This window comes from Copidosoma floridanum, unplaced genomic scaffold (assembly GCF_036245765.1).
Source record: "Copidosoma floridanum isolate Cflo_tuat_1 unplaced genomic scaffold, Cflo_Japanese_pri ptg000013l, whole genome shotgun sequence".
Lineage (NCBI taxonomy): Eukaryota > Metazoa > Arthropoda > Insecta > Hymenoptera > Encyrtidae > Copidosoma > Copidosoma floridanum.
Window position 1 is genome coordinate 36,339,871 of NW_028321890.1, and position 26,951 is coordinate 36,366,821.

General features: G+C 40.2%; 5 protein-coding genes across 11 annotated transcripts; 4 read left to right on the forward strand and 1 right to left on the reverse strand.

The window, feature by feature from the left end:
* LOC106646831 (uncharacterized) lies at positions 1–4,251 on the forward strand. Its single transcript, XM_014362977.2, has 7 exons — positions 1–99; positions 1,481–2,002; positions 2,091–2,162; positions 2,233–2,451; positions 2,736–3,039; positions 3,093–3,525; positions 3,761–4,251. Exons 1-7 carry the CDS (start codon positions 48–50, stop codon positions 3,992–3,994), a joined length of 1,836 nt encoding a protein of 611 aa, XP_014218463.2. The 5' UTR covers positions 1–47; the 3' UTR covers positions 3,995–4,251.
* Positions 4,252–4,943: 692 nt separating this feature from the next.
* LOC106646768 (putative 2-oxoadipate dehydrogenase complex component E1 homolog) lies at positions 4,944–8,208 on the forward strand. Its single transcript, XM_014362889.2, has 9 exons — positions 4,944–5,055; positions 5,149–5,444; positions 5,522–5,741; positions 5,818–6,380; positions 6,469–6,626; positions 6,686–6,956; positions 7,019–7,642; positions 7,815–7,935; positions 8,015–8,208. The coding sequence occupies exons 1-9, from the start codon at positions 4,944–4,946 to the stop codon at positions 8,206–8,208; spliced, it is 2,559 nt and encodes an 852-aa protein (XP_014218375.2).
* Positions 8,209–8,265: 57 nt separating this feature from the next.
* Positions 8,266–10,915, reverse strand: Sirt2 (NAD-dependent protein deacylase sirtuin-2). Of its 4 annotated transcripts, none has more exons than XM_089590948.1 (8): positions 10,661–10,756; positions 10,324–10,578; positions 9,886–10,242; positions 9,616–9,811; positions 9,355–9,538; positions 9,219–9,272; positions 9,094–9,147; positions 8,266–8,485 (listed from the first exon to the last, which is right to left on the reverse strand). In XM_089590948.1, the coding sequence occupies exons 1-8, from the start codon at positions 10,692–10,694 to the stop codon at positions 8,435–8,437; spliced, it is 1,185 nt and encodes a 394-aa protein (XP_089447074.1). In that variant the 5' UTR covers positions 10,695–10,756; the 3' UTR covers positions 8,266–8,434. The 4 variants fall into 4 exon arrangements, with proteins under 4 accessions (XP_089447074.1, XP_014218528.2, XP_089447073.1 ...); XM_014363042.2 differs by lacking the exon at positions 8,266–8,485 and adding an exon at positions 10,838–10,915 and having other exon boundaries at positions 8,691–9,147; positions 10,661–10,764; XM_089590947.1 differs by lacking the exon at positions 8,266–8,485 and having other exon boundaries at positions 8,691–9,147; positions 10,324–10,574; positions 10,661–10,831.
* A 273-nt stretch (positions 10,916–11,188) lies between these two features.
* LOC106646876 (ubiquitin-like FUBI-ribosomal protein eS30 fusion protein) lies at positions 11,189–12,741 on the forward strand. The gene is made up of 4 exons (XM_014363044.2): positions 11,189–11,270; positions 11,527–11,618; positions 11,988–12,176; positions 12,451–12,741. The coding sequence occupies exons 2-4, from the start codon at positions 11,544–11,546 to the stop codon at positions 12,580–12,582; spliced, it is 396 nt and encodes a 131-aa protein (XP_014218530.2). The 5' UTR covers positions 11,189–11,270; positions 11,527–11,543; the 3' UTR covers positions 12,583–12,741.
* A 3,772-nt stretch (positions 12,742–16,513) lies between these two features.
* LOC106646871 (uncharacterized) lies at positions 16,514–26,800 on the forward strand. Of its 4 annotated transcripts, none has more exons than XM_089591597.1 (6): positions 16,514–16,776; positions 17,416–17,740; positions 17,835–18,067; positions 18,150–18,221; positions 18,337–19,047; positions 21,076–26,800. In XM_089591597.1, exons 1-6 carry the CDS (start codon positions 16,728–16,730, stop codon positions 26,163–26,165), a joined length of 6,480 nt encoding a protein of 2,159 aa, XP_089447723.1. In that variant the 5' UTR covers positions 16,514–16,727; the 3' UTR covers positions 26,166–26,800. The 4 variants fall into 4 exon arrangements, with proteins under 4 accessions (XP_089447723.1, XP_014218524.2, XP_014218525.2 ...); XM_014363038.2 differs by having other exon boundaries at positions 18,337–18,483; XM_014363039.2 differs by having other exon boundaries at positions 18,337–18,477.
* The last annotated feature ends 151 nt before the right edge of the window (positions 26,801–26,951 follow it).

The window sequence follows — 26,951 nt, forward strand, 5'->3', positions numbered from 1 at the left end:
TCGTTATATTATATTGGTATCCTACGAGGGAGAATTGCAAGTGAGTGATGAGAGGAGTCCACTTCCTGATTCTCCTGCTGTCGCTGTCGCTGATAATCGGTAATTCGCCCCTTGTTTTATTTTCATTAGCCAAAGACTCCGTGAGTGTGAAAATTGTTGGTTTATAGGCGTGAAATAGTTGTATAGTCACCGGACGACAGAGGGTGGTAGGGTGCCGCGATTAATCGGTTTATCGTAAGATCGGCTATACCTAAAGAAAGGGAAATCGTTACTAAATCGACAGTTGCGGTTTACCGCTTAGGATTTCAACTTGAGTAATTTTTGTTTTATCACGGCAACAATAAAATTTGTGGTATAAATCGTACTCATATCGAAATAAATCATTAATAGTAGAAAACTTGTGGCAGTGAAAGTATCAATACAATATGCTTCGTTTGCCATGTGTATTTGAAAAAAGGTTTAATTTTTAATAATTAAAATAGAAAACTTTTCGTCCAGTTCAAAGACTTAAATCTAATTGTATTAATAATGTATATATAAAAGTAAAATAATATCGTGATATTTACGTGGAAAGAAAAAACAACTCAATGGAGTGTAAACACGTTGGTTTTTTTTTTTTTTTTTCATCTCATTGCGAATTCAGTTCGGTTCTGATGAGTAAGCTATATCCTGCGTTCCTTGCTTGTGCACACACGAGCATTTGTGCAATAAGTGCATGCAGGTCACTCAGCTCAAGACCAATGTCGCCTCAACTTGTTCTTCCAGCTGAAAAAATTTCGAGACTGCGGTCGAATTGCCGTGAACAAAAACGAATAGTTAACAAACAAAAAATCAAATAATAGTCACACTTAAAAATTGTGGCATTGTAAATATTTAGGACTGAGAAAAAATGTATTTGAAAATCTTGATTATCTTTTACATATATTTTTTTATAGCACTAGAAAAATTTTATTTAAAAATACTAGTCCAAAATGCTAAAAAAAGACTGAAGCAAGCTATTTATTTCTTTCTATTTCGTTTATGCTACACGTACCACACAATCCACGATCGCACTAAAATTTATATCGCGATAACCTTATTTCATAAAGTTCATTGCATAGAATTATCAACATATCCCATTCGCAAAACATTCTGATGTAATTACGAGCCACGTGATCTCTTTTTTTTTTTTAATTTTCAACTACATGCAAAATCCATCTTGGTTCTTCAATTTTCGCTATATTTTTTTTATAACTGCATAATATATACTATTAAATAAAACGAATGAAAATAAAATCACTTGTAACAATAATTCGGATAATTTATACATTCGTAAGATACCATAGTATTAAAAAATATTTGAAACATTGATCGGAAAAGAATCCAAAAGCACTAAAATCGAGAGTATAATAAAAAAAAACGCGATCACCAGCTCCGGGACCATCAGTAGTTGTATACAGTGGATGGAGAGAGTAAAATGTTTCGTTTTCCCGGCCGTCAGACTCGTCGAGCGCAGGATGGAAGTTCTGGAAGAATAAAAAAGACAAGGACAACAAGGACGAGCCAGTGTCGCCGGATACCTCGCCCGAGACCAGCTCCACCACGACGACAACCACGACCACAACCACAACCACGACCGTAGCTCCGTCCTCGACGACCTCCTCGTCAGGATGGAAGTTCTGGCAGAAAAAGAAGAAGGACGAGTCCTCGAGCACGGCCGCGCCGAAATCGACGACCCCCAGAGCCACACCAACGCCGAAAGGCAGAACCACCAGCGCGACTCCGGCCAGCGCCAACAAGGGCATAGCCTCGGCCGCGGACCCGGCCCTGGCCATCGGCGTCGGCAGCGTCGGTGGAAAGATACGCGAGGACGCCAACAACCAGCCGCGCAAGCCCAACCCCGGCGAGCCCAACAAACCCAGCCGTCCCGGCACCCACAAAGACTGGGCGGCCGACTTTGCCGGCGCCGAGCGCGGCGGACCACCTCCCAAAGTGCCCGCCCAGGCACCCGATGCACACGCTGGTTCGTATCGCTAATCAAAGTATACCTAATGCAAAATTATCTTTGTTCCCAAACATTGTACGTATGCGTTTCTCAAACGGTTGATCAGGTAGCCGGCCGGCTTCCGTCCCGGGAACACCGGCAGCTGCAGTGACTCACCAGCAGTCGACTCCGGCGCCCGGTAAGTATATGTATTTACGCCCATGGTGAGGAGCAATGTTGAAAAATGTATGATCTGCTTGTACCCACAGGTGATAAAAGACCGCTTCCAGCCAAGCCCGTGACTGCCCAGTCGAGCACCACCCACAGACCGACAGTCGCGCCCGTTTCGATAGCCAAACCGACCCTTGCCCCAGTGGCACCGTCCTCCACGGCTAAACCTACCGGCACGAGAACCTGGGCCGACGTGGCTGGCGGTGGTAAAAGCCCCAGCTCGACTCCAACTAAACCTGCAGCTCACGGACCGTTTGGTAATCCATCTTTTTCTCACTTCCAAAGACTCGTTAGTTCGGTACAAGTGCCTCCCGAACAAAAGCCGATTCTTGTCGAAACGAGCTAACGAATATGTAATAACTCATGAAAACGCCAAAAGATCGTTGTGATGCTGTAATGTTGTAGTGTCCTGTGCCGATGAATATATTAAAAAGCGGGGACGCCGCGTTTATCTTTTTTTTTGTATTGCATCAGGAAGAGGAAAAAATGTGAGGGAATAAAAAAAAACGAAGATTTATGTATATACAAGTAAAATTTACAGAGTACCCGCATCCCGGGAACAAGCCCGGCGCCCAGCCGACAACGGCCAAGCCATCGGGACTGTCACCGGGTGCGGTGGTAGCCGCGGGTGGTGCGGCGGCGGGGGCGATAGCGGCCAACGCCGGCAAACCGACATACCAGATGAATCCGGTGTACAGCAAGGGCACCGGAGTCACCGACGAGGACCTGGAGAAGCTCTCCGAGGCTCTCTTCCTGAGGGACGTGAACAACGCTTACAAGTACATCACCCTCAACTTGCAGAAACAAACCACGAGCAACAGCCCCAAGGACGAGGCTCCCGAGCCGTAAGCTATCTCTTCGATTGTAGGGGACAAGTGACAACATGTACATGTTTCAGGCTTCTCACGGTGAAGCCCGAGGCCCTCAAGATCCCGACGATAGAGCGCGTGCTGTCGATCTACGACAACTACAAACTGGACACGAAGGAGAACGAGGTGATAAGTCCCCTGCAGCGCGAGGAGGAGAAGAAACTGGTCGACACGTTCCTCAGCACGAACGTCATGAGCCACGCGATGCGCTTCCTCGCGGACAAGGGCTTTGTCCAGAAGAACTACTACGTGTACCACGACATACTTCGCCAATTGTGGTTCAATCTGTACTCGAGGGGCGGTGGATTGAGGACCAGCACGGGCTTCGAGCACGTCTTCCTCACCGAGCTTAAGCTGGGCACCGAGGTATCCGGGCTGCACAACTGGATTTACTTCAACGCCCAGGAGCTCAACAAGAAACTCGACTACCTCGGCTACATCAAGAAGGTCGACCTTGGTGACGTGAGTTGGCCCTTTTTTCTACGATATTCTCAATAGTTACTTTACTGTAATTTTTTTACTCACACTAATCAGAGCTGATCTACTTTGGTAAATTTGATAAATTTGTCGATTCAAAGGCTTGGAAAAATTTGCAACGAATTTCAAAATAATTTTTATTGCAATGTACTACTTTTGTTGAATATTGAAAGCAATGGAAAAGAAAGTTTTCACTCGATGATTGAACGATGTTTTCCAGAAAGCGGCAATCGTGAAACTGCACATGAAGTACGACGGCATCGACAAGCCGGTGACCAACATTTTCGTGGGCACCTCGCCGGAGCTCGAAATGGCCCTCTACACTATATGCTTTTACGCGAGGCCCGACACGCCGTGTCCTGTCTCCCTTGGCGGCACCAAGTTCAACATCGTCACCTACAAGTTCACCTACAGGAGCCGCGCCCACATTGGCTCGGCATATCCAGACATCTAAGCTACACTATACCATGTGCACAATAATTAAGATCGTGATTTTTTTTTTTTTTTTTTTTTTTTTTTTCGATCTCTCGACGCTTTAGTGATGGATCGAAGGAAAAATACTGTATTTAAAAATCATAAAATTATCCAATCAAGTGAGAAAAATTGAGCGCAAAAAAAAGGGTGTCTTTCTGTTTTGGAATACACGCGATGCTGTTGTCAATAAATAGCAACTGTGATCTAATGGAGATTATTACCAATAAAATATACAAACATGACTATAACTGTATGACAAAAAGAAAAAAAAAAAAAAAAAAATCCTAAAGGCACATTTTTTTACGCCCATCCACGCTTTGTCCTATATAACATCGTGAAATTCCCATTGGTATATAATACACTCCCCCCCCTCCCCCCGATTCAATGTGATATACCTACGTAACAGAATCATCGATGGCAAACGAACACCACGTGACTCAATCAAAGAGCGAAAGTCATTCACCCGCGGTATTGCGAGCATATAGGAAAACCGTACATAATGTAAGACTAAAAAAAAATTTATACGCGTTAATTGAATTTATCCAAGTGAAAAAGTATACTTCCAGAGTTTGTGAAATAAACGACGAGCCAACAGATGATAAATTTATACTCGTATACCTACGGGACGCGCATCGAGATATATAATATATGTGCAAACAGATAACGATTGTTTATCGTCGACAACAAAAAATGTATGGATATCTCTGCCCCACTCGATTACGAAGAGCCCCCACCGTGCCCAAGGCCCGCTCGAGATAACATCTCTCTCTTTCTCTCCACACCCGTAGTTATATATTTATTTATCTGGCGTGTGGACTACAATCATTAACAATGATGCCCCAGTCGTGACAGAGTACATTGCTCGTAGTGTTTGCTACGGTTTTGTTTGCCAGACCGGCGAAAAAAAAACTCGGATGTACTCGTCCACGATGCACAGGAACCTCCGACTAGTGTCTGTGGGGCTATCCCGGAGGGCCTACCACACCGGACCGGCGGGCGTGTACGGGCACCGCGAGAAACTGCCCCGGCGACCGTTCGAAGGCAGGTATACACGTGCGCCCCGACGACCCATCACGACCGCACATACCATCCAAAATATACACGTAACGTATAATAAACCCTCTGTCCCAACAGTGCCGAGATCCGAGGTGGAGGCTCGCTCGAGGTACAGCAACTTTTACCGGCTCGTCGGGGCGTACCGCGAGCACGGCCACAAGCAAGCGAGCGTCGACCCAATCGCCCTGTCCCAGCCGCGCCGTCCGCTCCCGGAGCTACGACCCGAGCGTTACGGCCTCGACCTCGACGACCGCGTTTCGGGCCTGGGCCTACTGGTGCGCGCCGGACGCGACGAGGCCAGCGTGGCCGAGGCCCGCGACCTTCTCGACCAAGTCTACAGCGGCAGCCTCTCGGCCGAGTTCAGCTATCTCGAGGTGAGCGAGACGACACCACCACCCCGGTATTTTTGATTAATGTATAAACAACTACGCCATGTCGTGTGATGTCCTAGAGCGAGGAGGAGCGAGAATGGTTCGCGCGGAAGTTCGAGGAGTGCCACCTCGAGGGCCTCGGCGACGGGACGAGGCGAGCGGTGGCCAGGGAGATGCTCAGGAGCCAGGCGTTCGACAAGTTCTTGGCCATCAAGTTCGTCAGTCTCAAGAGATACGGGGCCGAGGGCGCCGAGAGCACGATGGGCTTCTTCCATGAACTGTTCGAGCTGTCGAGAAACGGTGGGTCAAAACTACATTGTGTAGACGAGAGGACCAAATATAACATTATACATACGATATAATTATGTGGTCGCAGACACGCTGGAGGAGCTCGTGCTGTGTATGCCGCACCGTGGCCGGCTGAACTTGCTGACGGGGATGCTGGGACTGGCCCCGGAGAAGCTGTTCCGCAAGTTGCGTGGACTGCCCGAGTTTTCCGGGGACGCGAGGGCCACGGGCGACGTAGTCAGTCACTTGGTCTCTTCGGCGGAGCTGGGTCCTGGGTTGAGCGCCAGCGTTCTGTACAATCCTTCCCACCTGGAGGCGGTGAATCCGGTGTCGATGGGCCGGGCTCGGGGTCTCATGCAGCATCTCCGGGATGGCGACTATTCCAAAGAGCCGGGCGCTCGCTGGGCCGACCGGGTGCTCAATATCCAGGTCCATGGGGACGCTGCCTACCCCGGCCAGGGGATCAATCAGGAGTGCCTGGCCCTCACTGGAGTCCCGCACTTTGAGATCGGAGGGACGATACACCTCGTGGTTAACAATCAGGTTGGCTTCACGACCCCAAGCTCCAGGGGCAGGTCCTCGAGGTACTGCACGGACCTCGCCAAATTTATCGCAGCGCCGGTTCTCCACGTCAACGGGGACGATCCGGAGGTAGGTGGATGTAAGTTACTCCGAGAGCTTATACACGAGATCCGTTTCGTGACACACGGCAAACTCATGTTGCGTGGGGGTTCATCAGATGGTCGTGAGGGCAACTAGGCTGGCTTTCGGGTACCAGAGGGAGTTTCGGAAGGACGTATTTGTCGACCTGAATTGCTTTCGGCGCTGGGGGCACAACGAGCTCGACGACCCCACCTTCACAAATCCCCTCAGATACAAACTAATCAACAGCCGGCGGTGTGTACGTGCACTTTGTCTTATTGACGCTTTGGTGGACGACAATTTTGCGATTTCAGATCGATACCTGACCGTTATCTGGACGAGCTGTCGAGGAAAAGCGTTATGAGCGCGGAGGAGGGCGAGGCGATCGTCAAGGAGTACTGGGCCCAGCTGACGGAGGCACTTCAGCGGGTCGACGACTACGTGCCCCAACCGAGCTACTTCGCCGGGCGCTGGTCCCAGCTGGGACAGGCGGACTCGAGCGTGACGACCACCTGGGACACCGGGGTCGAGACGAGTCTCTTACGCTTCGTCGCGAGCATGAGCGTCAGGTGCCCGGACGAACTGGTATGTAAAGCGCTCGACGCTCCTATACTGACGATTAAGAGATACCGTTTGTGTACGAAAAGAACGTGCATCCAACGCTACTCAAGTCCCACGTGGCGGCCCGGCTGAAGCGGCTCGAGGAGGACGGGCGGAGCATAGATTGGTCGACGGCCGAGGCCATGGCCTTCGGGAGTCTGCTTTACCAGGGCTACAACGTCCGCGTGAGCGGTCAGGACGTAGGCCGGGGCACCTTCTCGCAGCGGCACGCGATGCTCGTGGATCAGTCGACCGGCGACATCTTCATCCCAATGAACGCGATGCTCGAGGGACAAGTTGGCAAACTCGAGCTGGCCAACAGCATACTCTCGGAGGAGGCGGTGCTGGGGTACGAGTACGGGCTGAGCATCACCCTGCCGAACTGCCTGGTCGTCTGGGAGGCGCAGTTTGGGGATTTCTTCAACGGTGCCCAGGTGATCATCGACGCGTTCGTCAGTAGCGGCGAGACCAAGTGGATGACCGCCAGTGGCCTGACGATTCTGCTGCCGCACGGGTACGACGGTGCCGGGCCCGAGCACACCTCCTGCAGGATCGAGCGCTTCCTGCAACAGACGGACAGCAAGGAGGACAGCCCTGACTCGGACCACGTCAACATGCAAGTTGTCAATCCGACCACGCCAGCGCAGTACTTCCATCTTCTCAGGCGACAGGTTGTATTTGTTTGATTTTGGTGTGGTGTCGAACTAGGCTTACAAACGGACACTCGAGTTGCATAATTTTTTTTTTTCTTCGTATACTTTGTTATTATTGTTTTTGAAACCATACAAGTTAACTTATGGTACACAATTATGAGGACTGATTGTTTTAATGGGCTCGCGACAGATGGTGAGAAACTATAGGAAACCACTGATTATCGTTGCCCCAAAGACGCTACTCCGACACGTCTCGGCCACGTCGTCGTTGGACGAGATGGCTCCAGGCACTATTTTCAAGACTGTCATAGGTAATACACGTACGAATGACGTTTTTCACATGGAATGGCTCGTGATAATGGCAATTTTTTTTTTTTTTTTTTTTTTCAGGAGATGAAAAGGTGAACGAGGACGCTGTTCGTAAAGTTATATTGGTAAGCGGGAAGCATTACTACGAGCTTGAGAAGCGCAGGGAAGTGCTCGGAGCTCGGGATGTGGCGATAATTCGAGTCGAGAGTTTGTGTCCGTTTCCCGTGGCCGAGATCAACGAGGAAATTCAGAGATACACAAATGCAAAGGGTTAGTGTTTTTGTTTCCTTGGATTTTGCTGAAAATAATCTTAATAACAAATGATTGCGTTGTCGATATAGTTTTCATTTGGAGTCAGGAGGAGCCCCAAAACATGGGTGCGTGGAATTTTATGAAAATCAGATTTGAAAATCTTTGTGGGCACAAGGTACGTGTATTATATACATCTAGCGAGTGCAAACTACGCGAGGGATCTTTGTCGTAATCATACTTAAAGATGAGTTAATGTTTTTTAGTTACGTTACTCTGGGCGAGAGCCTCTAGCAACGTCAGCTGTTGGCATTGGACAGTTGCATCAACGTGAAAGCGAAGAAGTCGTCGTTAAACCGTTTGCAATGAAATAAAGTGCAAATTCAAGTTATTGTTCATGATCTATAATACGTTGATATTGTAATAAAATTTATTTTTTGAATAAAAAGTGGTAAAAGTTTTTAAAAAATTACAATTTGTAAAATAAAATTTTTTTTTCAATTTCGCGGTTTACAACATTGCATTATTTATATTATGAATCTTGTAATGGAATATCTGCACAGTCTTGATAAAAATTTAAGTGTAATGATCAATGGTACACAACATAAGAAAAATTAAATATCTACATTTACTTTGAAAATATAGTATTTTTAAAATGTATGTACAAAGCTCGTACTTCTATCTTTTAGTTATAAATATTAATCATCGTGGAACGAGAAATCTTATATTTTTAAAATTTCTACAGCAAGAAAGGTATGCTGTTGTTTATCGATAATTTAAATTAATTACAAACTAATTCTAATCTTTGCCAATAAAAATGTTGATTAAGCTCGAAACCATTCATTTTTAGTGTTGAATGTTTAAAAAATTCTTCCAATAAAATACAAATACTAGTATTACAAGTTACTTGCTTTTTCATTTTGACATCGACGATTTTCTTTTTCCACCAAATCCTTCAACTGTGCCTAAAATATAATTATCGATCATGATTTTTAGTTATTTTCAAGCAATCTAATTACGGTATTATTTTACTCACTGTTTCGCTGTCCAATTTTTTATGTTCTTTCGTAATAAGGTCGTCCAATTCCTCCTACAAATGTGTTAATATGAAATATAATATATTCAAAATTTTTTCTGATATACTACAATGTACAGGTAGGTAAACGACATACTTTCCAGCCAAGCTTTTCAGCTAGCAACTGACATCCTGCATCACAGTCACCCAACCAAGCCACGTCTCTGGCATTTGGTGAATCAAAATTCATACCGCTATTTATACCCAAGAATCTTGATAATCTGTCAGCCATTCCAACTTTTTCCTTGTTTATAAGCAGTCTCGGACAACTGCCTTTGACCCTACAACGTTATTGACAGAGAGAGAGAGATAGAGTGATAAAAATATGTACAAATATATAGAGAATTCAGGAAATTACCTATCCACTAGAGATGCAAATGGTTGAACGAGTAAGCTGGAGCCCATGATTATTAAAAGTTCTGCTTGTGGAAAGTCCTGCTCAATCAGTTTGTGAAACTTATCTGGTAACATTTCTCCAAAGAAAACAATATCAGGTTTTACAACTCCTTCGGTGCATTCTTCACATTTTGGTATCGTAGCTTCTTTTATTTTTTCTATGAATATTAACAGAAAGTGAATTTGAATGTGAGAGACATCAGAATATAATTATCCACAAAGTTTGAATTACCCTTCATCCAAATTAAATCGAATGGAGCTCGACAATCGAGACATCGACCAGTGTGAAATGTACCGTGAGCTTCTACTAGTTTTTCTTCTGGTAATCCAGCCACTCTTTCTAAGGTATCGATGTTTTGAGTGTAATGCCTCAAAAGTAGTCCTTTCTCATGTAACAGACGTATGAAATAGTGACTCGGTGTTGGTTTGTATCCCTCAGGAAGTAGTTCTTTTGCAAGTACAAAAAATGGTTCAGGATTCGTTTTGAAAAAATCCAATTCAAAAATAGCCTGAGGATGGGGTAAATTGTACTTTTCCAAGTTGTGATACAGTCCACTCTTCGGAGAACGAAAGTCGGGGATTCCAGCAGCTACGTTTATATATATTGGAATAATATTGTATATAGAATACGTTATAAGTATATAGAAATTACAAGTAATGACAAACTTACAGGTTGATATTCCAGCACCTGCCATAGTAATTATTTTTGTGACATTGTTAGTCTTTATAAAATCAACAATCCCATCTACTGTTACGTCTTCAAGAACTTTCTCTCCGGGTTCATGACTGGACTCAAAAATATGTAACTTTCGCTCCAAAAATTTGCGAATTTTCTCCATTCCTGAATCTGAATTTTCTGCACCTTCCACCAAATCAGCTAAATCCGCAGATGAACTTGAACTGTCATGCTCCGAGACACTGCTGTCTAAAAAAAATGTCATATAGAAGGTTGTGTTGCTCCAAAAACTGAAACTTTATGCGCAAAATTCAAGTTTGCAGAAAATTACCTTTTTGCTCCTTTTTGATTTCTTTGTCTTCCATTACTCGAAATAACGAAGAGAAATTTACCGCAGATATCTTATTCAACAACGATCGTACGACACCGTGCGATCTATTAAAGGAAAGAATGCATAACTCGGACTTATTGATCATGCATAAAGTATCTCGGAATTAAACCAATTTACATAAAAAAATTTGCACTGTCGCACTGTCACTTCAACCACTTCTGCTCTACTAGCTGCTGTGGGGTGCGGGCTGCAGGGGGTCTTTAATGCCAACTGCCAACGAGTAAAGTGAAAATTATTGCGCATGTTACGTTACCAACACAACAGCCTTGATTTATTCGAACGCGTTTTTCAATGCGTTTATCGAGAAATTAGTAAATTATTAGTTTTAATCAATTTGATTGTAAATTGAATTGTAAACCTCTCTGTTATTATAACACTATATTTGTATCTAATCGTCTAGCCAATTTTTAAGTTTCGCGGCAAGTTTACTGTTGTCGAATCACCGACAGCCCTCATATCGTCCAATCAGTGGAGTCGTACACACTGGAGAGAGAATTTGGGGTCAACGTAACCTCAATATTGTCTTTCATGTCGTGAGTCCACGAAAGAGGTAATCATCGCTACGGCATCATATCATATACTTAAAGTTTTTACGATTTTTTCATAATTTTTTATTAACTTTTATATAGTTTACAAAAATAACTTTCTTCAACAACTAAAAGTTCTTTCGTTAAAAAATTCGTAAAGTACTTGTAAATATTTAAGAAATGCATTACACGTGGTGATTCTATTATTTCTCTTTTCGCATTTGTTACTCGTAGCAAAATTGTGTGGATTTATTTTTGCTACAACTACTTTGTTTACAGGTATAAAAACAGTCAAGATGCAACTGTTCATCAGAGGACAGGAGACGTTCGTCGTCAACTGCGAGGACAACGATACCGTTGCCCAGATTAAGGTTAGACTTTGCCTTCCTCACGTGGATACACACCACAACACTTGAAAGATTATGAACTTTTAATGTAAAAGAATGATACCTGATGGAACTGATAACATTTGAGTTAGTTTTCTTCAATCTTGAGTTTTTTTTTACCTACAAAAATATTAATAGAGTAAGGCATTACATGATAACCTGACAATTGTATTTAACAGCAGTGTCAGTACGAGCAATAATGCCAGAGTAAGTGGGAATCTCAGGGAGTTGGAAGCTGATCAGTAGCTTCTGATTTTTCATAGATTTCCAACAACAATAATCATACAATTTAGTCCATTCTCATCAAACAATTTATGAAACTGATACTAAAACAATATAATCTTTTTTCTACAGGCTAAGCTCTTGGCTTCTGAAGATATCACGAAAGACTGCATACTTTACTGCGCTGGTGCACCACTTAATGATGATACATGTGTGAATGACTTGACGACAAATACCATTGAAGTTAATGAAGGTCTGCTTGGAGGTAAAGTGCACGGTTCACTTGCTCGTGCCGGTAAAGTAAAGGGACAAACACCCAAGGTAAGATCAACTTAGATTTGCTCATTAAATAACATAATGGTCCCATTATGGGAGATTACTTTTTTCTGCACTGTTTGATCTAAGCTGCTGTTTTAAACTGATAAAAAGTAGTAAAATAGCAGTGCTAGAGTAAAAAACAGATTAAAGTGAAGTAGAGGTGTCAATTAAGCTTTACTTTTCATTCATCTGTAACAAAAGTCATTAAAATTAATAATTTTAAATAGCTCATATTCTACGAATGAAACATTTCTAAAAATGGCTATAATACTTTTAGGTTGAGAAACAAGAAAAGAGCAAGAAAAAGACTGGACGTGCTAAGAGACGTATCCAGTACAACCGCAGATTTGTCAATGTTGTACAGACATACGGACGAAGACGTGGACCAAATGCCAACCCCAACTCATAAACATTCTATTTATTTTTAAACACCGAATGTTTGTTACTTTAAGATTGCGCATCGCGTATTTGTAATATTATTTGTAAACCGAAAGTAATAATACAAATCACGTCATGCAACACTTATTTCACTATTTTTTAATAAAAATTAAACAATTCTCTCCATAAAGTATGTCCTTTTTGTTAATCCTTGAAATCCAACTAATCTGTTATGTTAAAAAAATACTGTGCCATTTGACTATCAGCACATTACGTGTATATATGAAGTCTTGGCTAGTTGGCTGGGAATTATGACAAAAAATGTCATACGAATCCATTTTCTATAGTAGGTAATTGCCGTATTTCATTACCAACAGCCAAGTGCGTTATTTGTATATAATTTTTAAAAATGATAGAAATTTTTCGCTTATTAAGAGTAAAAAAATGTGTCCCCATGAAAATTCGATTATAAATAAAAAAAATTATTACCGATTGAAATACAATTTTTCAATCGCTATTGCATTGGAATTACAAAAACCGGGGTAATACAATGTCGATATAATCGCTAGAAAATCGTTTTACCTGTGGATTAAATATTTTTAATACAAAATTTGCAGGCTTCATTTATGGATAGTCTTATTATGGTATTGTTTAATGTTTTGTAATAGAAAAAAAAAATTCTTTTCCACATGCTGACACTAGCTGATGAGATACACGTATTTGCGTCAATGTAGATTTATAAAAGGTTTTTTTTTTTGTACAATTCTATCTAGGCATGTGTTCTTAAGTGCTTATACGCATATATTTTAAAATCCAAAAAAATAATGCAATACTACTTACATTTACGCGCATGAAAAGGAATAAGCCGAATTTTTTCGAAAAAATCATCAAAATTTTATCACCGAAATCACGCGGGACTACTACTACTGGAGAAAGGCGGCACAGCCGCACCAGCGCTCCCAAAAGTGGCTACCGAACTTGGGGGGAAATTCAAATTGGCTATATGGAGCAAGACGCAAAACCTCAGATAACTCGACAACATTCCATACACCATAACTTGATCAATTAATCCTAAGCTATTTAACCCAATAACCCAACGCGCCCATACGCAGTATCACGAGCATTAATAATTAATAAAATAAATTAAACAATAACGCAAGTGCCAATCCCCACACAACCCGGGGCGCTTACTGGTCACTTTAATTATTAAGAAAATTAATAAAGTAGAGCAAGCGCCAATCCCCACACAACCCGGGGCGCTTACTGGCCGCTTTGATAATTAATTAAATAAATAAAATAACACAAGCGCCAATCACCACACAACCCGGGGCGCTAACTGGTCACTTTAATTATTAAGAAAATTAATAAAGTAGAGCAAGCGCCAATCCCCACACAACCCGGGGCGCTTACTGGTCACTTTAATTATTAAGAAAATTAATAAAGTAGAGCAAGCGCCAATCCCCACACAACCCGGGGCGCTTACTGGTCACTTTAATTATTAAGAAAATTAATAAAGTAGAGCAAGCGCCAATCCCCACACAACCCGGGGCGCTTACTGGTCACTTTAATTATTAAGAAAATTAATAAAGTAGAGCAAGCGCCAATCCCCACACAACCCGGGGCGCTTACTGGTCACTTTAATTATTAAGAAAATTAATAAAGTAGAGCAAGCGCCAATCCCCACACAACCCGGGGCGCTTTCTGATCACTTTGTTAATGAATATATTAAATAAAATAACACAAGTGCCAATCCCCACACCACCCGGGACGCCTACTGGTCACTTTAATTATTAATAAAATAACACAAGCGCCAATCCCCACACAACCTGAGGCGCTTACTAGTCACTTTAATTATTAACAAAATTATCAAAGTAGAGTAAGCGCCAATCCCCATAAAACCTGGGGCGCTTTCTGGTCGCTTTAATTATTAATAAAATAAGTAAAAAAATAACACAAAAACCAATACCCACATAACCCAGGGCGCTTACTAGTCACTTTAATTATTAACAAAATTATCAAAGTAGAGTAAGCGCCAATCCCCATAAAATCTGGGGCGCTTTCTGGTCGCTTTAATTATTAATAAAATAAGTAAAAAAATAACACAAAAACCAATCCCCACATAACCCAGGGCGCTTACTGGTCACTTTAATTATTGACAAAATTAATTAAGTAGAACAAGCGCCAATCCCCACACAACCTGAGGCGCTTACTAGTCACTTTAATTATTAACAAAATTATCAAAGTAGAGTAAGCGCCAATTCCCATAAAACCTAGGGCGCTTGCTGGTCACTTTAATTATTAATAAAATAAGTAAAATAACAATAGCGCCAATCCTCACACAACCCGGGGCGCTTTCAGATCACTTTGTTAATGAATATATCAAATAAAATATCATAAGTGCTAATCCCCACACAACCCGGGACGCCTACTGGTCACTTTAATTATTAATAAAATAGCACAAGTACAAATCCCCACACAACCCGGGGCACTTTCTGGTCACTTTGTTAATTGATATAATTAATAAAATAACATAAGCGCCAATCCCCACACAACCCGGGACGCCTACTGGTCACTTTAATTATTAATAAAATAGCACAAGTACAAATCCCCACACAACCCGGGGCACTTTCTGGTCACTTTGTTAATTGATATAATTAATAAAATAACATAAGCGCCAATCCCCACACAACCCAGGGCGCTTACTGGTTGTGTGGGGATTGGCGATTGCTCTAATTTATCAACTTTGTTAATAATTAAAGTGACCAGTAAGCGCCCCGGGTTGTGTGGGGATTGGCGCTTGCTCTACTTTATTAATTTTCTTAATAATTAAAGTGACCAGTAGGCGTCCCGGGTGGTGTGGGGATTGGCACTTGTGTTATTTTATTTAATATATTCATTAACAAAGTGACCAGTAAGCGCCCCGGGTTATGTGGGGATTGGCGCTTGCTCTACTTTATTAATTTTCTTAATAATTAAAGTGACCAGTAAGCGCCCCGGGTTGTGTGGGGATTGGCGCTTGCTCTACTTTATTAATTTTCTTAATAATTAAAGTGACCAGTAAGCGCCCCGGGTTGTGTGGGGATTGGCGCTTGCTCTACTTTATTAATTTTCTTAATAATTAAAGTGACCAGTAAGCGCCCCGGGTTGTGTGGGGATTGGCGCTTGCTCTACTTTATTAATTTTCTTAATAATTAAAGTGACCAGTAAGCGCCCCGGGTTGTGTGGGGATTGGCGCTTGCTCTACTTTATTAATTTTCTTAATAATTAAAGTGACCAGTAAGCGCCCCGGGTTGTGTGGTGATTGGCGCTTGTGTTATTTTATTTATTTAATTAATTATCAAAGCGGCCAGTAAGCGCCCCGGGTTGTGTGGTGATTGGCGCTTGTGTTATTTTATTTATTCAATTAATTATCAAAGCGGTCAGTAAGCGCTCCAGGTTGTGTGGTGATTGGCGCTTGCTCTACTTTATTAATTTTCTTAATAATTAAAGTGACCAGTAAGCGCCCCGGGTTGTGTGGTGATTGGCGCTTGTGTTATTTTATTTATTTAATTAATTATCAAAGCGGCCAGTAAGCGCCCCGGGTTGTGTGGGGATTGGCGCTTGCTCTACTTTATTAATTTTCTTAATAATTAAAGTGACCAGTAAGCGCCCCGGGTTGTGTGGGGATTGGCACTTGCGTTATTGTTTAATTTATTTTATTAATTATTAATGCTCGTGATACTGCGTATGGGCGCGTTGGGTTATTGGGTTAAATAGCTTAGGATTAATTGATCAAGTTATGGTGTATGGAATGTTGTCGAGTTATCTGAGGTTTTGCGTCTTGCTCCATATAGCCAATTTGAATTTCCCCCCAAGTTCGGTAGCCACTTTTGGGAGCGCTGAGCCGCACAGCGCGCGCACACTGCACACATACACATGTATTTATATGTGTAGTAGGTAGGTGTGCTGCGAGCCAATTCAATTGTCCGATGTGCATTTTTTGGATCGGCAATCCTGCTCGCGCTTGTTCTCGTACACGTGTTGTTTTTTTCGTTGATCCATTTGACCTTTAAGTTAACACCCTTTACTACAGTTATTGAGATTCAAGCAAGTGTGAGTACATGACACTATAAGGTTTTACGTGTCGGAGTTAGATTTATTTAAATATACGTTTGTGTATCCAAAATCGCGAGCAACATGCCACGCGGTGCTCGCGACTCTGACGAGGAATCAGAACCCAGAAGCTGTGAGTACCTAATTAATTAATCATCATACGTGTACATTTAGCCTCGTTGGTGTTTTCTCGCTGCACCTTAGCAGATATACTTTTATTCACTGTAAACTAAAGTATTTCAATGTAACTGTTACACAATCATGTACAATAAGTATGTCTGTACCTACTAATGTGCGCGATGCCTTTTCATACAAACATCCTAGTCTCGATCAAATTAATTAACCCCCTGTAAGTGCTTCGATTTAAACATTATCAAAGTTCGTTGCTGGCAGATTATCGAGACTTGCCTTGGTACAAAATAGGCTATTGCCGGTATTTTGCCCGCCTTTCCTTTGTCTGTCTTAACGGTCGTTTTTCGCCACGCGACTAACCACGACCATTTAACAAATGTCTACCGGCTAATGATACTGTCGTGCCCCTAAGTTCGATTCCTCGAGAAATAATCATTTTAACTAATTTTGAATTTCACCGTTAAACTATGGCCGCTGTACTGTTGTTTTGTTTCGGCATTCGTTTTTTCTTTTTTTTCTTTTAAGGCTATGACTACCCCCCTTCCCCCCCACAGTAAACTCTGACACTCGAGCATGGAAACCTAGACAAGTTACTATTACATGTTAACGTCTGTTTCTGTTTATATCGATGGACATGCAGCAACTGTTAGAAGATCAACGAGAGTTCTGACTAGCGCGAGCGTCACGGATTCGCCAGTTCGGAGGAGCACGAGGATCATCAACAAGCAGATTTCCGACAACTCCTCGCCGGATTCGGTTACCTCGGACGCCAGTACAGTCATCGGGCGCACGCTTCGCAGTAGGCCTGCCGTCACGAGAAGCATGAGGTCAAGAAAGACTTCGGCGTCCTCGGATGTCAGTGAAATTTATGAAGTGGACGACATCGCGCCTAGGAGGGTTAGCACTAGGAGAAGGAGTTCCCTATCGCAGAATCCAGTTGCCACCCCAACGACCACCGCTAGATCGTAAGTATTACGAACTTTCTTTGTTTTTTTTCTCTAACCAGAAGCATTTTTTATTATGGACAAAGTATTTATAATCTATATGAATGTTTCTCAGGCGTACTCTTAGAGCAGGTTCCGAGACAAAGTCCACACCTACTGTAACGAGGAATAAAAATGTAACCAGAGCCAGTTCACTTGATTATCAGGGTAACGAGTTGATTGCGACCCCTGCAAGACGCCGAACTAGAGCTTCTATCGTACCAGCTGAACCTACCGTCAAGGAGGAAGAACAAACTAAACTGTCTAATAAAACTTTGGAAAATACTGTTATCCAAGAAGATAGTGGTGGTAAGATCCTTATACTATTCTCATCTAATTATTTCAATTTCAAAATGTCGATACTTAATATTTTTTTCAATATCATTTACAGAATCTTCAAGTGATGAAGAACCCGTTCACAGATTAACAAAGACCACTAAGGAAGCAGAAAAAAATATGAAAGGTAAATTTTCAATTACTGTATACCTATGATTAAGTTTTTTTTTTTTTTTTTTCGTAAAAATTCTCTTTTTAGATAAAATACAATATTGAGTAATCCTTGTTATGTATTGTTTTAGCCGATGAAGAAGATTTCACTGATTCGGAAAAGCCTTCGTTGAACTCGGCTAAAAAATTGGAAAAAAGTTTGACCGACAAATCGAGCAGCCGTAATGAAAATAGTAATGAGTCAACTACCAAAACAATTGTCACGCAAACTAGTAAGAGTACGTTAGAACCTTTATTAAGTGCATTAGATTCTAATGAATGCAGCAGAACAATGAGTGATTTACATTGCGATTTGTCACAACAAACTGGTGCGACAGAACCGAATTCGTTAGTTTTGTTACGTGATAAAAATCATAGTCTAGCTGATACTATTAGCGTAATCACCCTTGATAATGATTCGAACGATGATGAAAATGAAATTATTGATGTTGTAAAAGTAACTGAATCGGTTATGGCCAACATGCCCACGAAAGAAGCTGACGACATTTATGATAAACCCTATAATGACCAACCGGAGGAAAATGACGTAAATACTAAAAAGATAGATATTAAAAATGCATACGTTAAATTGAAGCGAATAGAAAAACATTTTGAGAAAGTTGATGAAAATTTAAAAAGTAACGACGTTACCGAAAGTCAACCAAACGATGACACAATTACTAAGATACCGGAGACGAAGACAGCCGTAGTTGTAGTCGCTGATTGTGTCCAAAAACTTCCTAAACGTGATCCTGTGCAAACTGACATAGAAGAAATTATACCACCATCCACAGAATCCATAGGTAATGTTGAATCCTCTAATGATGTTATAAATGTCGAAAGCGAAGTTTTAATAGATGTAGATAGTGGTAGTGAAGGTAGTTTATACAAAATGTCGGTTGATGATGAGGATGATGAAGAACCATCAGTTTCTATCATTGACGTTCAAAATAAATCTGAGAATCGTGCTCATTCTAACACTGATTTTCAAAATCATGAAAAAGATATATCTTTTAATAACGAAAACAAAGTATCAATGGAAATTTCTTGTAACGACTGTGAGTCAATTTTACCAGATATTAAATTAGTCGATCACGTAAAAGACGACACATTTCTTGTTAATGTTAAAAATAAAGAATTAAATACGTCTGATAAAGAAAACACGGTTGTTATGCACGAAAGTAAGACCGAAACGGAAAAACTTGATGTTTTGCCTTCAAGTAAATATGAAAATAAGACTATTTCTCCCAGCTATAAACATAAATTATTTTTTCCGACACAAATTGACACAACTAAAATTTCTATAAAAAATAACCCCTTTAAAAATAAAAATCCGATTGAAATAGTACTTTCCGATGATGAATCTGACAATATGTCTATTATAGCAGAAATCAACTCGTTTATTAATGATAAAGAAATTTCTTCACCTCTAAACGTCAAAGGATGTGAATCAATAATGACTGGTGAAGAAAGTTCGTCTATAAATACTGAAAATGAAAATATAAAAGATATTTCAAGTTCTGAATTAGACAATTATGATCAGGCGGTATCGGACGAACATAAAGAGAACTCTGATTCCAAAGAAGTCAATAGTTGCGACGCGAATGTTTTTAACAGAAAAAGTAATGATAAAATAGTATCTAGTCAAACTCATGTTGAAGACTTTACAAATACCGAAAATACCAAATCAATTCATATACTAAACGAATTTTCCGTGACTGAAAATAACAAAAATATTAGTTTCCTAACCAAAGTACCTCATGATGAGGCAAATTCAAATCCTATTGAAATCATTAGCAAATCGGAAAATGTAGATTTACATATCAAAAACAATAGAAAAGGTAGTTGTGATGAAATGGAATGTTCGTTGCCCGCTGATGAAAATTATCAACAGGAACAATCGATTTCTAAAATTTCAGATGACCCGGATGTCAAAGGTTTTAACGATTTTGATAAAAGGGACGGTGATTTAATAACTAATGATAAAGAAATTTCAACACCAACTTTTGAAAATAAAATATGTAAAATTGAAGAACCGGCTGATGTATCGGTCTCAATTGTCGGAAACACTGAGGAAACTCAAAATTTGAAATCGGTTGATCAAAGTAACATTTCCATCGCAGAGTCGGGTTCAATTACTGAAAATAAGAAAAATATTAAAATTGTAATACAAAAAGATAAAGCTGAAATAAAAGAGACGAGGGTAAATGAAATCAGTTCCAAAGTGAAAGAATCATGTTTAAACAGTAAAAATATTGATGAACTCTATGACTCTGACAATATAAAACAGGTCAACGAAAAAACTGAAAATTCGGTATCTGTCGACAGTTTCGATACAAAAGAAACAAAGTTGGGTTCTGCAACTGAAATCTGTGATAAATTAGAAAATTCTGTTACGATTAGTCAAATGTCAATTGTCACCAACTATAATGATAATGTTGAAAGTTCTAGCATAGTTGAACAAGATGTTGAATCCAAAGACATCACACCCCTTACAAAATTCAACAGTCCGATAAAAACTTCAAAACCCTTGGTAGAATTTTGCGATACCTCTAGCACGGAAGTTGACCATTCTAGTATTTATTCCGCTAACAAAGTTGAAATGAAAAAAGAAATAGTTACAGCGAACGAAACTGACATCTGTGCTAAGCTGGTATCCAATAATAACGATACTGATGACCCACATTCAGAACATATGGATAGCTCAATTAATAAAACTGGCCTTAATGAAATGCAAAAAATTCATGTTACTGATGAGACTGACTCAAAAATAATCAAAAGCAACATCATATCTGGTGAAGATAAAAATAGTGTATCTTCTGCTGTTACAGAAAATGACGAGGATAATGCGACATCTTCACCAGAAGAAAAAGAAGAGCGTCCTGTCGATGAAGTGCCCGAAAAAATCACACTGGCCAAGAAAACACCTGTGCAGGAACTGAAGAAAGACGCAGACAAGCTTAAAAGCAAGGTATCGGAGAGCGATAATGAGAACTCTGTGAAAGAATTGTTCCGAGATATTCCGGCCGATGAGTGGTCCGATAAGTCTAAAGTGCAAAATGGGGACAGAGATACGGTTAAAAAATCTTTTGTCCAGAAAAGCGAGGAAAAACCAAAAAATAATCAAAGAAATTCGTGTGGAAGAAAATCACTGAGTCAAGAGAGCAATGTCTCTAATGTGCCAAGTCCAAAAGCAATTGAGTCGTTTTTAAAGATGTCTCGTCAGTCACTGGAAAAAAAACAAAATAACAGCAATGAACTTGATGAAAATTACCAAGTGGAACAACACGATGATTCAAACAATCAAGAGTTAGACAAGACCGTAGGAGATAACGTTGTTGTTGATGCCGATAGCGATGATGAAAATGAAGATGAATCTTGTCAAGAAGAAAAACCACTTGAACAGTCTGCTTCAAAAGAATTACTGACCACATTAAACTCTTCTGCATCCTCCCAAAAAGGACGCAAATCATTGAGTAAGTCTTTGCAAGCTAGAAAGTCGTTATCAGAACTTAAAGATGTAGAAAGTGAATCAGATGAGTCTGTTTCGAAACAATTGGCCACGTTAAATTCTTCTATTTCCTCCCAAAAAGGACGCAAATCATTAAACAAGTCTTTGCAAGCCAGAAAGTCATTATCAGAAGTTAAAGATGTAGAAAGTGAATCAGATGAGTCTCCTTCAAAAGGACTATTAGCTACATTAAACTCTTCTGTTTCCTCCCTAAAAGACCGTAAATCGTTGAACAAATCTTTGCAAGCCAGAAAGTCGTTATCAAAACTTGATGATGTAGAAAGTGAATCAGATGAGTCTGCTTCAAAACAACCATTGGCAGCATTAAACTCTTTCGCTTCCCCCCAAAAAGGACGTAAATCATTAAACAAGTCTTTACAAGCTAGAAAATCGTTATCAGACTCTAAAGTTCGAGAAAGTGAATCAGATGAAGTGTCTTCATCCATTAATTTGAATATTTCTAAGTCATCAAACAAAGGGTCATCTTCAAGCTTATCTGTTAAGTCAATGAATACTTCAGCTGTTGAAAAAATGGAAATAGATGATGAAGACATTAATGAAGATGATTGTCTAGAAACAAGTAAAAAAACATTAAATATAAGTCAGTCAAACAAATCAATGAATAAGAGCCTGGTTAGTCAAACAGTTTCAAAAAATGTCAGTTTTTCAAATAAATCATTGATTGGTACATCTCGAAAATCATTGGATAAAAACATGATTGAATCGTCTGAAGATGAAAATGATCACAGTGACACTGATGATGAAAAGTTAAAAGACAAGTCAACAAGAAAGTCTAATAAAGTGATGACTCCATTATCTATGAAGAAAGACAAATCTTTGAGAGAAATTGTTAACTCGCCCTTACAAAAGTATACGAGAATTTCGTTGAATTGTTCTGTCTCATCAAAATCTGATGTTGATGTGTCAGAAGAAGAGCAAAATACAGAAAAGGACGAAAAAGAAAAGAAAATTGATGAGTGTCTTAACGTCTCCAAAAAAAGCTTGAAATCTGCAAAAAATACTCCTGTAAAGACTCCAGCCAAGTCATCTCTCGAGGAAAGGGATCTGTCGATGTCCAAGCTTAGCCCCAAAAAAATCGTTAATAAGCAGAAAAAAGAAGAGGAACTCGAAACATCCTTGAAAAAAAATATGGAGCGTATGCGTTATTTAAATCCACCAAAACCAGACTCCATCTCAGACCACCTCTCAACAATAGCATTCGATGGCTCTGACTCTGATGATAACAATGATATTTTATTCCCAAGCGGAGACTCTGACGATAGTGAGTCTAATCAATCAGATATGGATAACTCGTCAAACGAATCTGATGACGATGAAGATGAGTCTGATAACAGCATTGACTCGGATATCGATGCTGTGTACAATCTTGGAGGTAAACGCAATAAAAAGTACGAGGATGATGACGTACATGGGGATGATTGCCACGCATCTGAAGAGGAGTACTCAGATTCTGAAGATAATGGCTCTGATCTTAAGGATTTTATTACATCTGATAATGATAGTGATGTGATGGACGATATAAGCGACAATGACGAGGTAGATGTCGAAAGCACGGATGATGAAGACAAAGAAAATCAAGATGAGGATGAAGATGAGAAAGTTGAAAAGATGGGTGCTCATAAATCCAAGTCCAATAAGTACAAATCTAATCAATCGGTGGATGATGAAGATGAGGAGGAAATCGAAGAAGAAAAGGTTGTTAATAAATCCAATCAAGAAGAAGAGGATAAGAAAAAAGAACTTGTAGAAAAGATCGCTAATAAATTTAAATCCAAGTTTAATACATCCAAATTAAATAAAACAAAAGAGGAAATTAAAGAAGAAAAGATTGCTAATAAATCTAATAGAGCAGAAGAGAATAAAGACGAGGGTGAGGTTGAAGAAGAGAAGGTCAGTAATAAATCGAAATCCAAGTTGAACATTAGTGCAAACGATTCAAAATTGATTGTAAAAAATAAGAGCCAAAATCAATCTTTAAATTTACACAACGAAAGTAAAAAAGATACAAAAGATCATAGTTTCAATGACTCAAAATCAAAAGATAAATCGTCAAATCCATCTAAATCGATCAAAATTAAAAGTATCATCAACTGCAGTTTACTTCAAAGTACGAGTGCCAATGTATCACTTTCCGATAGCTCAAAATCCAATTTGTCAATTGTAAAGAGATCTGAGGAAGTTTTGAAGTCAATAGCGGATAAGAAGCGTGAATCCTCACATTCTTTGAAAAACACAAGCCAAAATACATCTGTGCAAACTCAAAATTTCGATGAAAGCTCTGATGATGAGAACAAAATTGCTTTTGACGATTCTAAAGCTGGTTTTGGCGAGAACGAATATCGCATAATTACTGTCAAACCAGAGCACAAACTAGAAAAGTTCAATAAAAACATAACTCTTGGCATCGAGGCTAGCACTCCATTACCGAAACGGACCGCAGATGATGAAATTTCGCAACGCTGGCCGTGGTCGCAGTATCAGCTGAGTCAAACAGCTCAAGCTATTGATATTGAAACACCGACAACCAAATATTTAAAGAAATCAAAATTAAACGACTCCGTTCCTATCTTGGAGTCGATGAAAAACAGTGATTTGGATAAACAGGTGAAGTCATCGAAAAGCCGAAAAGTCAAAAGCACTAGTCAAATAAATGAAGCAAATGAGCAAGAAAATGAAATAGAGCAAATACCCGTAGAGGTACCAAAATCCTCCAAAAAATCGAAAAAGCGAAAGTTAGTTGATGTATCGCTCAGACAGTCACATCTTGAAGACAGCATTTTGAAGGAGCTGACCAATAAAAAGAAACGAGCTCGTGTCGAAGAAATCGTAGAACAGGATGTCAGCCATAATACATCTACCGAGTCAACAGAGCCCAAGAAAAAACAAAAGAAAAAGAAAAACGACCTATCTGTCTGGGAAGAAACTTTGCCGGATGAAGACCAGGAAAAAAATGAAACTATCGAATCAACCGAGTCCGATAAAAAGGAGAACAAGCAAGTCACCTTGGAAGACAGTTTGCAAAAAGAAGATGCGAACAACGTTACTTCGGAATCAACTGCGTCCAAAAAAAAGAAGAAAAAGAAGAAGAAGAAGCAAGCTAGCTTAGAATTGAGTTCTCAAAACGAAGATGAGAAAAATGCATCCGCTGAATCTACAGGATCTAGCCAGAAGGAGAACAAGCAGTCGGGAGTAGATTTGCCAAAAGAAAAGGAGAAAAACGTATCTGTTGAGCCTACGGAGTCTAAGAAAAAAAAGAAAAAGAACAAGCAAAAAAGTTTATTGGACGAGAGCTCTCAGAGTGTGAGTGCAGCCGATGATACGGCAGCAGCTGGAAAAAAGAAAAAGAAGGCTAAGGCAGAAGTGGACGAAATTCAGTTCCCTGAGGAACTCTATGCCATTTCAGCTTTTGCAGCAGCAAACCAAAAGAAGCAAAAGAATAACCCCGAAAAGATTAAAGTAGATAAAGAATCGTTCAAAGGCGAGCAAAAGACGCAAGAAAACCTGGAAAAAGAAATCGAGGCTGAACAACCGGACGAAGACACTTCGATGAAGAAAAAGAAAAAGTCGAAGAAGACCGAAGTTCAGGTTGTTGAGGAACCTCCAGCCGTCGTGGCTTATATGGTAGAAAAGCAAAAGAAGAAAAAGAAAAAATCCCTGGGTACTCAAGAAGCTGCATCAATGAATCAAGAAGAGGCAGCTGTACCCAAAAAAATACGTGAAAAGGATACAAAGCGTTTGTCAAATGAGAAGTCCGACCAAGAAAACTTGGACATCGAGAGCGTTCAACAGAGCCAGGAATTACGGTCGAGCAGTGAGTCTCGGAAATTGGAAAAGAAATCCAAGAAGAGGAAGTTGGAAGTCTCTTGCGACGACGACGAAGCTCCGGATGTTGAAACCTTTGACGAGGCGCGTCGTTCTGCTTTGAAATCGTTGCAGCAGGTGGAGGATAGCGTGAAGGCCCAAAAGGAGAATCGTAAGAAAAAGCAGAGAGAGCACGCTGAACGAAAGCTCGAGGAGAAATCGAAAGCACAGGAGACTAAGAGTCTGGAACGACTGCCCGTGGACGTGCTTGAGAAACTGACGGACAAGCCCCTTTCGCGAGCAGTCGGACGACAAAAGCTATCGAAAAACACCGAGCGCAAAATTATGGATAACACTCCTGTTAAAGTACCTCGCAACGTCCAGGTTAATGATGGTTTCATTCCTCTGAGCTCGCAAGGTGGCACCACGCGATTTGGCATTGTTGAACTGAATAAGGCTGCCAAAGTTATCAAAACCAACATCAATGTTATCAACTTTAGGGAGAAAATGTTATCACGGAACGTTAGGGAAGCAGCTGGCGCTTATATTATTCACCAGCAAAAATTAAAGGCCAAGAACAGTTTGTAAAAAAAAAAAAAAACAGTCCAAATAGATCGATTCTATTTTTAACTAAGGTAATTAAGTTTTACGCGATGTTGAATGTCTAGGAGGGTGAAGTCTTTGGAACGTTTACATTTATATATATTTTTTATACGACGAAAATCGAGATGGTGCCAGTTATCGTTAAAAGAAGCACTCCGTTGCCTTTGTACGATAAAAAATAAGGAGCATTTCTGTAAACAACAAAGTCTGGTCTTATTACGTATGTTCCCATTATCTGTTGCTCTTTTTTTTTTTTTTTTAACTAATTGACCTCAAGCCAAACTTAATACTTGTTCATTGTTTATTTGTTTCTTTTTTTTTTTTTTTTTTTTTTTACAGAGTTATTAGATTAATTGATTATAATTATCTCGATGAAAGTACCACGTAATGGTAAAGTAATGTATATTTATTTTATGTTTACAAAAAAAAAACTTCAGGTATTTGTTGTTTCATTTTATTATTCGTGCTTTTAATATATATAAAAAAAAAAAATTGAAAGATGAAACATCGTGGCACTGATTCATAATGCACAATTTGCGCTTTCCTATCGTTAAGTTTATTATATAAAGTTAACTCTGTACCATTAAAATGAAATAAAAATTTAGATGCAGTTTATGTAAGATCGCATCCGTAACATTTTTTCACATTTTTTCCACCACCTCTAGTGATAACTAATCCTACGTGAAATTACTTTTTTTTTTAAATTTGCTACACCATTAAACTGAAAAATCAACTTGGCATTCCACTGTCATTTTCACGATCCAAACAATT